This window comes from Podarcis filfolensis, assembly GCF_964270895.1.
Source record: "Podarcis filfolensis genome assembly, chromosome: 1".
NCBI classification, from domain to species: Eukaryota; Metazoa; Chordata; class Lepidosauria; order Squamata; family Lacertidae; genus Podarcis; species Podarcis filfolensis.
The window spans coordinates 64,331,585-64,347,859 of NC_139604.1; the positions used below are offsets into that span (position 1 = coordinate 64,331,585).

General features: G+C 45.0%; 1 protein-coding gene across 1 annotated transcript in view; it reads right to left on the bottom strand.

Moving 5' to 3' along the window:
• The window catches only part of LOC310750573 (receptor-type tyrosine-protein phosphatase eta-like), an 87,120-nt gene extending 72,394 nt beyond the window's left edge, over positions 1-14,726 (bottom strand). Inside the window, exon 1 of the mRNA XM_083588974.1 lies at positions 10,614-14,726. Within this exon, the coding sequence (XP_083445100.1) occupies positions 10,614-10,730 (117 nt within the window). The 5' untranslated portion in view covers positions 10,731-14,726. The remainder of the gene's footprint in view (positions 1-10,613) is intronic.
• Positions 14,727-16,275: the final 1,549 nt, after the last annotated feature.

Below are 16,275 nucleotides of genomic sequence, written 5' to 3' on the forward strand. Positions count from 1 at the left end.
CATTGACACTCCTCCTCACATTCCTTTTCCTGGAGCGGGCCAAAAGGTGGGACATTCTATGGAAGCCTGAATGGGGCACAAAGGGGATAAAGACTTGCTCCTCTTTGTTCCCTTAACCCAGCACTGCTGCTCTCAGAGAGACAGGGGGCAGGGAGAGGCTGCAGGGTAGAACCTTTGCCCTCCAGAGCAAAATTTGTAGATCTGGCAATGACAGCTTTGCAAGGTAGTTCAGTATTATTGCTCCTGTACTGCAAATGTTGACTGAGGATTGAAGGAATAGGAGTGGCTTGAGTTCATGGCTAAAGTGAAATTTTGGATCACAGCCTTATGGGTTCAGACCTTACCTCGGGTTAAGAACTTAATTTGTTCCGGAGGTCTGTTCTTAACCTGAAACTGTTCTTAACCTGAGGTACCACTTTAGCTAATGGGGCCTCCCGCTGCTGCCGCGCCACCACTGCGCGATTTCTGTTCTCATCCTGAAGCAAAGTTCTTAACCCGAGGTACTGTTTCTGGGTTAGCGGAGTCTGTAACCTGAAGCATCTGTAACCAGAGGTCAGTTCATTAGTACTTCACAATTTCCTTGTGTCAATTTCCTTGTTTAAAGCTAGACTGCAGGAGAGTAAATATAGGCAAAGAATTTTCTGGGTGGTACGGTTTTCTACTTGGTTGACTGATTTACAACAAGTATGGCATACATACTTAGCATACGTACATTTTTATCTGCCAGGCATTCTTATATGTGGTAGAATACACGCAAGCTTATGACCTGGAACATATGAGTAAGGTAGCCTGTTTCTTAAATACGCAATAAACTGTGGTGATGCAGACACTTCTCCCTCACTCATAATACTAGAAGAGAGGGACTTCTAATGAAGCTGAACGGAGGGAGATTCGGGACAAATATATATTTATTCACAAGGTGCATAGTTAAGGTATGAAATTCACATCCACAAGATATGGAGATGACCAGAAACTTGGACAGCTTCAATAGAGGGTTAGGCAAATTAATGGAGGAAAAGGCTATCAGTGGCTACTGGTTATTGATAGCTATGTGCTATCTTCATGAGCAGAGCCATAAGGCCCCTGAATATCAGTGGCTGGGGACCACAAGTGGGGAGAAAGCTGTAGCATTCATGTCTTGCTTGCAGGCTTCTCACCTGGTTGGCCACTGTGGGAAAAGAAAGCTGGACTAGAAAGGCTGATCTAGCTGGACTCATCTTAAGTCAGCAATGGGGAACAGGATCGAGCTTTCTACTCCACGTAGACGGATTACCTGACATCACCGTATCATCAGGTAACCCAACCTCAAAAGGAAAGAATTGGGAGCACATATTAACTACGTTCACCATTCTTTCCTTTCCTTCTTTGCAGCTCCCTGTGGGGCTTCCTGACAGTGTCAATCAGCTGACTACATCAAGCCCAACTTTAGGCAGGAATCACCTGCACTAGAGGAACTCCACAGTCAAGCTGATCCTTGAGGCTTGATGTGAGCACCAGCCAGCACTGACAGCAAGCTTAACAGTTTAAGATTAGAACTGTACTTTTGTATTCACATCGTTATCTGCTATACACCTGACATTACATATGACATCAGGTGTGGGGCAGGTGGGCGTGGTTTGCAGAAAAAGGCAATTTTCTCTTCCTGGCACGACATGTACATGCATATCTCTGGGTCTCCCTGCCTTGTACACATGCATATCTGTGGTTTTTTTAATTGGAACTTTTAGGAAACCCTAAAAGCAAGATTAGTAAGGAGGCTTAATTTTAACAATGAATTATTTCATTTAAGTTACAACAATAGCTGTTGGTAAATAAATTAAGTTTGTGTTTAAGAAGATAAACTTTCTGGAACAATTATTTGCAAAGTCATGGTTTTGGTACCTCAATCTGCTGCAAAACTCCATCCCTATGACTTCACCACATTTCAGACAGCCTCTTTAGTCTAACCCTCCCTAGTCTTTTCTTTCCATGCATCCATTCTCAAATTTATGCCTACTTGATGCCCATAGGTCTCAATCCAAACATCCCACCTGTCCCATAATGACTGTGCAATCCTTGTGCATGATCTAGCCATGATCATGATCTAGTGCATGATCTAGCCTAAGTACCATGCCCCAATCCCCTATCTGATATGGCCTATCACACAGAGAATGAGCATATGCAAATCTCAACCCCATAAAAGGACAAAACCAAGCAACCTAGCTGAAGCCAGCTACATGAACAGTTAAGCAATGGCACATACTCTTGGCATCATCCTTCAACATATGCCAAGTAACTGCTGCCAGCTGAGCAATTGCTGCTTTTCATGTTTATGGAGAGACAGTTTGCGTTTGTGTGTGGAATTGTTCAGGTGAAAAATATGCCCTTCCTGGCTACATATAGGAGGGGTCAGCAAACTTTTTTCTGCAGGGGGCCGGTCCACTGTCCCTCAGACCTTGTGGGGGATCGGACTGTATTTTGGGAGGGGGGGATGAACGAATTCCTATGCCCCACAAATAACCCAGAGATGCATTTTAAATAAAAGCACACATTCTACTCATGTAAAAACACCAGGCAGGCCCCACAAATAACCCAGAGATGCATTTTAAATAAAAGGACACATTCTACTCAGGTAAAAACACGCTGATTCCTGGACTGTCTGTGGGCCAGATTGAGAAGACGATTGGGCCAGATTCCCCTGACATATAGGGTCAAAAATGAGGTTCTGATTAATTTCCATCAATTCATTCCCATAATGAATTCCTAAAAGATGTAAATGAAATCTGTTGCTATTTTAACGAAGTGTTTGCATACATTCACCATCACTGTGGCGAAACAAAGAGACTGTTTGGAAGATTGACTATACACAGCAGTTGTCCGGCAAAGAGCTTTGGTTATGGCAATTTGGAACCAGGTTCAAATTCCCACCACTTTGTTTACGCCAAGGGAGGACAGGAGCGCTTGAGCAAATTGCTATCTTTCAACCTTGACCGACTGACCAAGTCCCTGTGAAGCTAAAAGTGGTGATCTGAGCAAATGTGAGAAAAAGCAAGACAGAACAAAAAATTGTCTTACGATTTAATTTGCTATAAAGAGGCTAATTCACATCGCTAGCTAGAGCTAGGCGCAAGAAACAGGACTTGCCATATGCAGAAGCCACATGAAGAAATGGAACAGAACAGAAAAAAGATCTCTGCTGGATCCGGCCAAAGCCTGTCAGGGCTATACATATTGTCACCTGAACCAAGGCATATTCTTGCTGCTTTCTTTTTACAGTGCTGCATCTCTCTTTGTAGTCTTATTTTATATTATAGGTGCGGATTGCCACTTGAGCTGGTTTTAAAGCTAGCCAAACGAGTCTTCTGACACTTAGCAACCTCTGGTTTTTGTCTTTTGTTTTAAAGTTTTGCAGGAGCAGGCAGCTAATAGTGGTCTCTTACTTTTAAGTGAATAGAAGCCAATTAGCAGATCTCAACTGAGTAGCGGAAAAAGAATGTAGAGCAGAGATGAGTCTTAAGCTTGCCATATGCAAGAGGCTCTATTTTTGGAAAAAGGAAGCACTTGGTTGCTATATCGCGAAGCTAGCCAACTTTCATATTCTCCAGCAGCGAGCCTGTAATTAGTAGCAGTAATCAGTAATATCCATCCTCATTGTGTAATCAGAAAATTATATTATGTACCAACACACCCACATGCTTCCAAATCTCACGTTTCTCTAACAAAAGATAATTTACATGGCATGAAAATTCTCAACAGTAAGCTCCAGGTATGAAGGTTCACTGAGGGATGAGCTCTTAACTGTACACAGAATTTCCATCTCTCTCTCTCATTTAAAAAGTTGTGGCTAATCCTGAGAGATTAAATTTCAGCGTGACATTGTTGATATGCCTTTTCTCACTGCAGGTAATGCAGCTATTTGTCATTTTCCCCATTGCCTTGGAAGAACCGGGAGCAGCTGTCCCAAACAAATACTTTCAGGCCAAGAGAATAGCCCTATTCAGTTGTTCTCTGCACACGCAAACACAAGTTTCCATTGCATGAGAGGGAGAGTGACCCTGCCCCTCCCATGCATAACCCATCACCATTCCTTCGGTCTCTCGTGGTGCTGGGAGCCAGGGAACCTTCCCAGCTGAAGGAAGTGCCTTGTTTTATTTAAGACCCAGGAAGACCAGACATGCAGGGAGCTTGTTTGAGTTGAACCGCCTTTCTGCTGCAAAAGTTCAGCCCCCAATACATTGGGTAGGGAGGGAGGTTGCAGCAACAGGGTCATATGGGAGGGGCAGGACCATTTGCATCGTAGAATCATCTCACCATTCACACAGCATTAATTGCAGAAGGGAAGGGAATGACTGATATGGGATAGCAACTTCATTTATTCATTTAAAGTGCACGAGAGAGAGATGGAGATAGAGAATGAATTATTGTAGTGGTGTCTGTTGATTACATATCTGCCGTCCACTAAAAATAAACACTGTATTGACTTTATTTTGTATTTGATTTAGACAATGAAGAAGTGTCTGCTTCATTGATATCACCTTGATTTATTCTCAGATTGCTAGCCCTTAAATCCACCCCCTTTCCACCCCCTTTGTAAAACTACATGTGATATAGCTGAGCACTGGCTACACATTATATTTCGCTGATACTTCCATACTCCAAGCTTGATTTATGCATGCATTCTCTGATCATTACTTGCAATTCTACACTTTAACGACTCATGCACCTTTGTCTACCAGAGATTTGGAAACAGATATTTAGAGGGTACTTTCCTAGGCTGAATACTTACATGTTGGGAATACATGTTGGGAAATGTCTAAGTTCTGAATTGGTCTGGCTTCAGAGAACGAATTTGGCTGCAACTGACTCTATGATTTATTAACTCTGCAATGAACAAAAGAGAGGATGCTCATCACAGATTCAGTATAGCAGCAACCAGAGGAGCAGAAGCATTTGCAAGCAAACGAATCCTCTGCCAGAGCTTTATAGGATGATCACAGACACTATGCTGCATTGAAAGGATAGGACTATTCTCTGGACATGTGTGAGATTTTACATCCACGCGACAGATCACTCGGATGGATTCCTCTACAGGTGGAAGCACTGCTCCAATGAAGATTATTGCATCCCTATCTGTCTTTGCTTTTGTGGGGGTGGGGGCTCAGCAAGATACCCTCCAGTAGACCCCACTACTGCACCCCAGTTCTTCCTCCCAGAGAGGACAAGTGATGGTGGCTACTCACTTGCACTGATGTTAGCAGTTGTGCCACTGGTGTTTCACCAGTCCCTCGGCCTGCATAACTCTGGTGTAATATTGCATCCTTGACCACTATGCTACAGCAGCACTTAGACTCACATGATGACTTAACAAAGGTAAGCCATTAAATGTCATAGGTAAACAGAAATCACAAGGGCTGATCAAATTGGTTGCTTGGATACTAACAAGCCCATGGTGGCATTTAGGAATTTGAAGTATTTCTCAGCCCTACACTGAACTGATGCCTAAAAAATTGATGTTGATGCCTCGGAATCTTGAGTATTTTCCCTGACCTGCTGACCTCCTTCAAAACAAAATTTTCCAAGCCCATATTCTAAAGCACCCTTTTCATGCGAAATGGAAAAGGGGGGGGCCTGGGGGCAGAGAGGGAGAGAGATAGAAATTAACTAGATGTATAAAGTGTAAAAAATGTAAATGCATAAACTAAAGACAGATGCTCAGTCAGGGGGCTGGGGGCAAAGAGAGAAGAAGCAGCAAACTGTACTCACAATAACAAAATATTTGCTTTGAACAGAGATGCTTTGTAATGAAATAATTCACACTGAAGCTTTTTAGCAAACTGCCTTGGGGCAAATAAAGGGAGAAGCGAATGGAAAGATGCTGCAGGAATAGAGAGAATTGCCCTCTAAGAGTCCTCCCTCTTTTGCACTTGCCACTCCCCTTCCCTCTCCATTATTCAGTGTAAAGTAGACACAAGAACTCCAGATATGCTTCTCCCAGCATTAGGGAAGTAAGAGAGATTAAATGCTGACTGTGATAAGAGCATTTGTAACTAATTAACTAGCAGCAACACAACTTAAGCTTATTATAGCGGAACTGTGACCATCTTCCTCAAACTTTGGTCACAGAAACAGCTTCTGGGAAAGGAATGCAAGTTCACCAAGGAACGAAGAGCTTATGTGCATTATCATTAAGCAGACGTCAGAAAGAATAAGTGGTGGGAAGGAGCTTTGGGACATATCAGTAGTTTGAAGAGGTGGGAACCAGTCCATAAAAGTATATGCCAGAACAAATCTGCGACTCTTTAAACATGCTGCAAGGGTGAATAATCTGCAAGTAAAGCCACTGTAGTCAATGGAGGCACAGGGCTTCAACTAAAATGTCAGGGCGATCAATCCCATGCTCTGAGTCACAGGGCCACTCCCACATTCGGCTTGCTGTTGACAACAAAAATGCCCTAATCTGAAAAGTAAACCTTGGTAAGTGGCACTAAACCGCTTGCGACCACCAGGGACAGCCCCAAAGCCTGTAGAAGCAGAGAGAACATAGGAAACTCAATCTGACCATTGGTTCATCTAGCGCAGTATTGTATCCATTCACTAGGGGCTGCTGTCCAGGGTTTTCACTCTCCCAAACCTACCTGGAGATGTCAGGGATTGAACAGGGACCTCTGATGCTCAGCCGCTGAGGCTCGGCAGGCTGGCAGGTTACATGTTGAGAAACATTTATCCATTATTTTAAAGCTGTGTTAATTCAGATTCTCAAATTTAGCCATCTTATTCCTAAAAATTACATTTTGTCCCCCGTGTCCCCCCCCATACGGGTCTTAAAGCATTTTACAAAGAATAAAAATATACAACATAAAAAAGTAAAACATCAGAACAGCATGCATGGTGCAAAGGCCTCCTGAAATAAAAAGAGTTTTAACCAGACAGCTGAAACTTAGCAGTGATGCTGTGTACCTGTTTTCTAATGGGACGGAGGTCATAGTGCAGGGCCCACTACACTGAAGGCACAACTGCTTGTTCACTGGAGCCATCCTTCTGGTCCATAGGGGACCATTAATAGTGCTCACCCATTTGATCTCAGTATTCAGCTGGGGGAAGGCAGTCCTTAAGATATCCTGGTCCTTAGTTGTTCAGGTCTTTGTACACTAGTGCAAAAACTATGACTCTGGCCCTGCAGCAGATGGGAAGCCAGTGCAGGTCTTTTAACACCAGTGTTATTGTTGGCCATACTGTTCCCATCACCACGCTAGCTACAACATTCTGCACTAGCTGAAATGTTGGACATCTCCACAGCCTAGCATTGCAGTAATCCAATCCTGAAATTACGAATGTACAGACTGCCATAGTAAAGTTACCCTTATCCAGGAACGGCTGTAGCCGATGCTGATACAAGGCACTCCTAGCCATCAAGGCCACCTGGACCCCAAGTGGCAAAGATGCTCATTATGGTGTTCTGGTTCTGGGAGGGCAATTCAGATGGACTCCCTGCTCCTCTCCTCTCCTGTAATTATCTAAGAGTTGTTCAGTGAGCGTCTGAAGCAGGCAGCCTCCTGTACTTGTGAAGGCTCTCCAAGAATTTTGTCCTCATCTCCATTATCCGTCCTCATGTGTTCACTTTACTTAGAATCACACCATCGAAAGAGGACTACTAAAGTTTTCATTTTTGTGGCTTGACATATTTGAAAGATTATTATATATAGGCGACATACCTGAGCTGGGGAACTGGAGGCCCTGGGGTGTTTTTCTGGTAGGGGGGCAAATATGGCCCTCCAGACCTCTCTTATCTGGCCCTTGGAATTCTTCCCACCCCGTCTCTCCAGTCCACATCCCTTACTAGTCCTGCCACTGTTTTTGCTGGCTGGAATGTATACTTGAACTCTGATAATGCCTCTTGCTTGTTTAGGTGGAGGATAGAAAGGGGCACAAGTGTGTGGAAACTAGCTGCATGAAGTCAAAATTTACATGTGCTGGTCTGTAGATTTTTACCTTTGGACCCACCCATTACTGGCATGTGGTCCTTTGAAGGTTACTCAAGAGGAAATGTCAACTGGTTCCTGAAGACGCCCAAAACCACATAAATTACTGGGGAAATGTTAATATGCAAGAAGCGAGCCCTTTCAACATTATACCTATATGCATTAAAGTGCATTCACCCATGATCTTAGAAAGTGACATTAGAGGAGGCCCCAATACACTATTGACATCAGCCTGCAGTTCAATGGTCTAACTGCAGTTATTTTCTTCAAATACCTCCTACAACTTTAATTACCTTATCCCAAATTAGGCAATAAAGTTGTTCAGGTCTCATAACTCTAGGGAACATCTGAGAACTTCATTTAGGGACTGCCACAACTATACCATTATGCAGCAGATCAGAAGCCTTTTTGTTTCAGACATGGGGTGACCCTGTCCAATCTTTGCAGTAGTTTTCTCCTACAAAACCATTCCTAATGTATTTTGGATTCTTCCATCTTTGGGGTGTCTGTTCTCCCATATCTTAACCAGGACCACCACATGTGTGCATACACTACACATCTGTTCTCTGAAAGTTGATTCTTTTCTCATATTAAGACTCCCAGAAATACCAACATTCAGACCAAGTTAGATTAGATGATATTGCTTTTCACCCAAACTTTTAATGCAATCAGTAAACTCTGACCCGACCATCTCTTTTGCTTCAAAAGGTATATCATCTACCAATAGCAATGATGACGGGAAAGTTGTGTACAAGGGAAAGAGAGAGAGAGAGAGAGAGAGAGAGAGAGAGAGAGAGAGAGAAATAAAATGGACTTCTCTTTCCACTGCTGTAAGGAAAGTGATTGGTTTTTTTTTTTGGTTTTTTTTTGGCTTGCAGCATGTTCAGAGTTCTTTGGGGAAAATGGACGATGACAACAGCAGTGGCAATAGACTAGGCTAGCCAATACAATTAAGCTACATAACCAATATATGTTACAGCAAAGAATGCAATCGCCTATTAAAATCATCGCTACGCACTGCCCTTTGATCTTCTTTACGATAGCGCTCCTTATCTGCATTCCATCACATCCACGGTAGGGCAGAACTACATGTCACAATGGCTGTAGGAAACCCTGGGGTCATACCTGCGTCTTCGTCAGCAAATGCCTCAAGTACAGTAGCAACACAGGTGTTCATACACATCTTGCAACCTGTCAGTACTCTCATCTAGCGGCCCTTGGCCCAATTGGGTTTTCCGCCGCTTAGATGGATTTATAGAACATGTACTGTAGTTTTGAAACCATTAATAGGTGCATTTGCAAGATTAGTTAATGGGCAATAGGCAATAATCTCTTTCCAGATCAATTATCCTGACCAAACAACTTTCCATTTCTGTAGCCATAGCAACTAGCATGAATTAAGATCACCATTCCATGCTATCACCCAATATTACACAATTATACTCTGTGTTGGCATCCAGAATAGCTACCACCCCCTCATTTCCTAATTATAGATTAACATCATGGTTTCTTCCAAAAACTTAGATTTAAAGGATATGAAGGGGGTGGGGAAAGTTTTTTACTTTTATCATTCTTTAACCATGCTAATTTGAGAGCACAGCAAGACGATTTAAAGGGAAATGAGTGCAAGTTATGTGATTTTGAGCAGGTGCTCCAACATGCATTATTAAGGTTGGCTACTGTTTTAAATGCTGGGTCTAAATACAAGCAGTTGAGGTGTATCAAATGCTAGATTATCTGGATTAGTGATTTTACAGGCATGATCAGAGATCACTTCAAAACACACAACATGTGTGTTCAAAGTCCTACTAAGTTCAATGCTGCTTCCTCCTTAGTAAGCATACATAGGATTGCTATGCTATGTAATCACTAGTCAACAGTTCCCTATATCTGTAGTTCAAATAGAAAAACTGCATCGGCTAGACAGAATGTACATCAAAAGCTTTCTTTCATGATTCTCTCGCAAATATATCCACACGCACACAGGCACATTCAGAGTCATGTGTGGACACTTCCTCAGCAGCCAGTTTGTAACAGCGCATAGTTGGCTAAACCCATTGACTTCTAATGAGTCTAGTGATGCACAGTGGCTTGCAGGAATTCAGGGTGCAAAACAAACACACGCCAGAAGTGACTAGGAACCAGAGAGGGTCATGCCCTGTTGCCGTTTGTTTTAAAAGGACCAGAGCAGTTTCTTCTAGACTTCGGCCCCAATCCTATATGTCTCTCCTCAGACGTCCCGTTATCCTGAACGGGGGTGGGGGACAGTCCCCTAAAACAAAACCAAGCATTTATAGCAGCGATGGGGAAGCTGGTGGCCCCTCCGGCTGTTGCTGGACTCCAAGTCCCATCAGCCCCGAGCAGCATAACCCACGATCGGGGATGCTGGGAGTTGGAGTCCAGCAGCGTCTGGAGAGCTACAGGCTCCCCTACCCACGATGTATAAGGCTGCCCTAGCTTAAGCCAAGGAGGGACTTGTAAGGGAAGGGGGGGGGGGAGAGAGACAGGTAGGAAGACGAAAGATGGATGGGTTTGCTCAGGGGAAGCAGGTTCGCCGACCGAGACATGTAGATCCCCGGCATGTAGGTGGACGCGAGGGAAAGCCTGGGTTGGGTGGGGTGGGGGTGGCAGTCCTCCAAACCGTCCGCGCCTTACCTCGCCCAGGCACAGCAAGAGAGGCAACGCGAGCAGCGCCAGCCCCCTCATGGTCGCGGCGGCGGCGGGGGGAGAAAGGCGGCAGTTCAGGAATTCGCCCTCGCCGCGGCGGCTCATGTTCGCTCAGGCTCCCTCGGCGCAGTCATGGCAGGGAGACTCCCGCCCGCCCGCCCGCCAAAACAGAAAGGAGAAGGAGAAAGGCGGGGGACGGAGAGAGGGAGGAGGAGGAGGAGCGCCGTCCAGGTTCCTCGCGCAGCCGTCTCGGCCCCGCGCCTTGCCCCGGGCGGCGGCGGTGTCCCGGTGCCTCTTTCCTCTGTGGCGGCGGCGGCGGCGGCGGCAGCGCGGGCTCCGGGGGAAAAGTGCGCGGCCGTAGCGGCGGCGGCGGCGACGGGGTGGAGCGAGATGCACAGGCAGGACAGGCGGCGGCGGCGGCGGCCCGGGGAGTGCAGCGCGTCAGCCACCTCCCCTTTCTGGCCATTCATCGCTTCCTCCACGCTGCCAGGGGGCAGGAATCGGCCGGCGACGTTGGCAGCAGTTGAAAAGGTCGCTTTTGCTTTTTTTTTTTTTTTTTACTGCCTGCCGCCGGGAGCCCAGTAGGAAGTTGTTCGAGCTGACATTCTCCGCCCGCCCCCGTCCGGGCTGGGTGAGGCGGGCAAGCGGCGCGTCTCTCCCACCCCCCCACCCCCTTTTCTGGAGCGCGCGGCCAATTTGGGAGGGAAGGGACGCTCTTCCGGGGTGGGGGATCCGCTCCTGGTTGCACCGCCGTTGCATTGGGGGAGCCTGAACGAGGAAGCGGATCCTGTGCGGGGCTGCACCGAGGAAAGGCGCGCTGCGTCGAAGGTTCCTGTTGAACTCGATGGGGCTGGCGCTTAGTTCGCGGGGCCAGAGGGCAAGCCTCTCTGGTCTACTCAGAAGCAAGTCTCAGCGATGCTGAGGGAATCTCACGCCCAAGATAAGTGTGCCGGCTGTTGCAGCCTCGGGCGCAGCAATCCAACTGTAGCACATAACTGCACTTGATGGCACGCTTAGCTTAACGTGGGAACGAGACCCAAATCAGGGACGGGGAAGCTGTGACATTCCGGGTGTTGCTGGGCTACAGATCCCATCACCGCTGGCTGATGGGAGCTGGAGCCCAAAAATATGTGGAGGGCTACGTCCTCCCCACAACCTATATGTGGAATAGAGCTACGAAAGAGGGGGGGAGAGAGAGACTAGGCTATCAGATCGCAAAGCTCTTGAAACTATTTTTAGCTGAGCTGATAACTGGTGGTATCAGGAAATCCTTAAACGTGCTCATAAACCATGCAAGCAGCTTTAAATTTCACTTCTGCTTTTTTGTGAAATAAAGGGAAGCAGGACAAATTAAAAGGGAACTCTGCAGTGGTGGGACATTTAAATGTCTTGCTTTAGCCCTGTTGCAAAGAGGAATTTAAAATACAGCATAGGTTTTTCCTGGCCTTTTCCTTTTTTACCACCCTGGCATCTTTCATGTTTAATAAAAGTGTTCTTGGTGAAATGTGAGCAGCTTTGCAGCCTAATTAATTTGTTTAAGATGAATGGACTATTTGCATTCAGCCCATACGCTGAGCACAGAATACAGATGAAGCAAGCAGGCTATTTTTAATTTATTTCTGCTTGGTTTCCAGTTTCCACTGCCAGGCCCAAATCACCCATGCATTCTCAAGCACTTTAATAACAAGGAAAGTATTCCCTTTTGTTAGCACACATGTCCATTGTTCACCAGCTTTGAATGTCATCGCACATACTTCTAGCAGTATAGAAGACACTCCCCATCCTGTCTATCCAGGATGCTGGCCCTCATTGTTCAGCACCTAGACTCAGATGCATTTCTAGATATCCTTCTGGCCTGCCCATTATCATTCTGCACTCACACCACCTGCTGCTCCTGTCTCCAGTGAAACTGAGGGCTATGGGGCAGTCTTGACAGTTTCATCAATGCCATATTAGTTTTTACATTCAAGTATTGCTATGTACAGAAGTGATGCTATGCAAAAATGCACTTCTGAAGGAAAAAGCAAACAATCCCCCCCCCCCATAGCAGCAGGGAAAGTGGCCATTCTCAAATGTGTATTGGGGGAGGAATGAAGGGCAAGGACTTCTATAGAAAAGGAGCTGCCCATATTCTGCTAGGACAAAGTAGTACTCTGACCATACCCAAGCTCAACACAGCTGACTCTAAAGCTGCGAAGGTGATTCTACTTTTGTCCTGTCCATGATGGTCAATGCCCCTACAGATGGAGTAGCATTCCCTCAATTTATGCAGAGCCATATTCTATGTTGATCAGACTAACCCCATAGACAACATATGGTAGCTTAATTTCCTTTAAGCATTCCTTCTGTGACCTGTTGGTTATAATAGTGTATTGCCCTGGCATGCACTTTCCCAGCGTAAGGGAATAGTAGCTCACTTAGTCTGGCCACTCAACCCTGTATACTCTGATTTTCATCATCTCCAATCCAGATGAGCTTCATGCCAGCTCTCCATAGGGGTGCAAAATATGCTCAGTGACCTGTGTGTGTTGTTTATTTTGTTGACATTTTCTTCGATCTACCCATAGCATTCACCCTAGCAGGTAGGTTTTCAGCAAATAAGGGGACAGTAGGCTGCTTTGGTTGGTTGCTGGGCTCTGTATCTTAGAAGGAAGTGTGTGGGAGGTTAAAAGGGAGCTCCTGGCTCCTCTCGAGGTATCTAAGACATAGCCTCCCTTACTCAGAGGATGGAACCTCCCCCCATGTAGCTGCTGACCTTCGCTTGACAAGGATATGCCCATACCTGTTCCCACTTCCCCCAAAATATGTCCTGGCACTTCAAACAGCATGAAAGAGCTGCCTTATTTGATTCTACAAGTGCTTTTAATCTGTGGTTCAGGTGACCAGCCATTTAAAACAAGATTTACATGCTAACAGCTTCTGTAACAATTCTAGTGCCTCCTTATCTGCATTGTAAATGGACTTTACCCACACAGGTCTAAGTACACATAATCATAAATGAGTGTACTGTAAACGATGTAATTTACATGGATTCATAAAAGTGTTTCCTGTGGCTGCCTGGTTTTCAGGAGGAGGCTTTAACCATGTTTTATCGATGTTGCATTTGTAATAAAACTATGCCAAGTTGATTGAAAGGTAGTGTTTTTCTTGTTTGTTTGACTCTAGGACATGGGTTGTCAGTTTGTCCATTGAAATTAAGTTCCAGAGTTGTAAGATCCAGCTCTCAAGCATGTCTCTATTTAGAGTCTTCCAATATCTTGCAATAGTCAGCCATGCAGCAGTCATTGGGTGAGTAAGGATATCCCTGTGGGAAAGATTTTGCCAAAGAGGGTAGCTTGTTTTGTAGTAAGTCCTTCTTCATGAAAAACCATTTTTCCAAAACCAAAAAGCTTTGGGTCATTACCACCACATGTGGATAAATGAGCCAGTGACATTACAATTTCTTCAACACGTAGCTGATTGGCAAAGTGTATTTGCTTCTTAACACCTGCATGACAAGCAGAAAATTAACAGGTGTATTCCTGTGTACACAAACTCATGTTTTCAACATGTGTCTTTTTCCAGTATTGAGCTCAGACTTGCAGCAAACTATACTTAAACCAAAGGGGATTATTAAGTAGACAAGAGACCAAGGCCTAGTATCAAATAATTTGCAAGTTATTGTTAAAAAATAGAGATGGAGTGATTAAGGTGCAGGTTGCTACAATAAAACCAAGAGGTTTGACTGTTCAGGTAGCATTTGAGAGGACTTGCAAGTTTGGGGTTAAAACCAGGAGGCAGTAAAAGAGGGATCCTAATATCAATTATGAGGCGTTAGGGTGGTGCACATCAAATGGATGTGTGCGGAGCTAAGTTATGTTAGAGAAGGTGGAATGGAAATAGTGCTGGGGCAAAGTGGCTGATTTGTTTGGGGAATGATAGAGATGGGAAGACAGAAGCAGAGAAGAGAGAGAAATTAGGAGGGCAGATATTACCTCACTTGGAGCGAAGGAGGAATGAAGTGGCTTCTTCGTGGCAGAGATGTTTCTGAATTGTCTTAGGCTGTTTGCCTGCTGCTGCTGGAGAGCAGAAGCTAAAAAAGTTCCAGTCAGTTGCACGTATGGCGGGAGAGAACCCTGAAATCCTTTCCAAACTCTGTGTCGCAACATGTTAGTGTATCGGCTGCAGTGTGTAGGTGTGTCACACAAACACTCCCCACACTCCTCTTGGGACTGGAAAGGGGTTAGTTTAACCTCCAGTTTGCTAGTAAAACTGAATTACTGTGTCGCAAAGTCATGCAAGTCCAAAAAGTGTGTCACCAACATGAAAAGTTTGGAAAGCTCTGCTGTAGACAGTACTGTGGTACCTCTGGTTAAGTACAGTACTTAATTCGTTCCGGAGGTCCATTCTTAACCTGAAACTGTTCTTAACCTGAAGCACCACTTTAGCTAATGGGCACTCCTGCTGCTGCCACGTCTCAGCCGCGCGATTTCTGTTCTCATCCTGAAGCCAAGTTCTTAACCCGAGGTACTATTTCTGGGTTAGCGGAGTCTGTAACCTGAAGCGTATGAAACCCGAGGTACCACTGTACTGAGCTAAACAGACAGATGGCTTGACCCGCCATGAGGCTGCTTGTTCCTATGAGGATTGGGGCCCTGCGATCTATTGACTGCTTATGGGCATGTATTAATTTAGCACAATCTACCTCAAAGGGTTGTTTCAAAGATGGGAATGGGGGAGGGGTGCCTAAGTCTTGGACTCCTAGGAGAAAAAGCAAGATAGAAATGCAATTTAATATTTTTGCACCATATAGAGAAAAACATGCAGAGAGCCAGGAAAACACCCCCCACCCACCTACCCAGTGGCTTTAACTGACATTACACAGCCCTGATATTTTACACACACACACCCCAAAAAAAGTTTGCTAAGCCTGACAAAAGAAATCCCCTGAGCATACACTGTTTCACAACTCATAAAACAGCAAAGAGAGGAAGCAAAAGGAAAATTTGGTAAAGTAGCACCCACCTGTCCTTAGAACTCTCTGTTCGTCTAGTGATTCAATAATGCTGCAAAGGAAACAAAATGCAAATGGAGGCAGCGAGGCAGACCTCATCAATTACCTATTGTTTGCGGGCTGAAAAGTTGCTTTTTACTGAGCTATAGTTCTTTTCAGGGTTGTCCGCCAACCAACGAGAACAAGCCTCTTCTGCTCTTGTGCCTTTAACTGACATTTAATATGCAAAAATCAGTAGACAAAGTTTTATACGACTTGGAGATAAACTGTTAATACCCCTTACTCTGTGCAGATCAAGCTCCTGTTTAATGCATAGCTACAAGACTCAGCTGAACAGTTGGCAAACCTAGGGAATGAGTCCAAATTAACTGAAATAATGTAAAATGCAGAATCATTAGATTAGCAGAAATACTTTTTTTACACTTGGGAAGGGGAGATGGCCATCATATCAAAGTAAAATCTGGGGAGTAGCATGTAATGAGGTGGGGTGGGTGGGTGAAGGATTATTGAAAAGTATTCCAGTGGCAAGATTCTCTAAGACAGGAATAAGGAACTTGTGGCACTCCAAATGTCCCACCATCCCTGACCATTGGTCATGCTGGCCAGGGTTGATGAGAATTAGATTCGAAGAGTGTCCAAAGAGCACCACAGTATGAA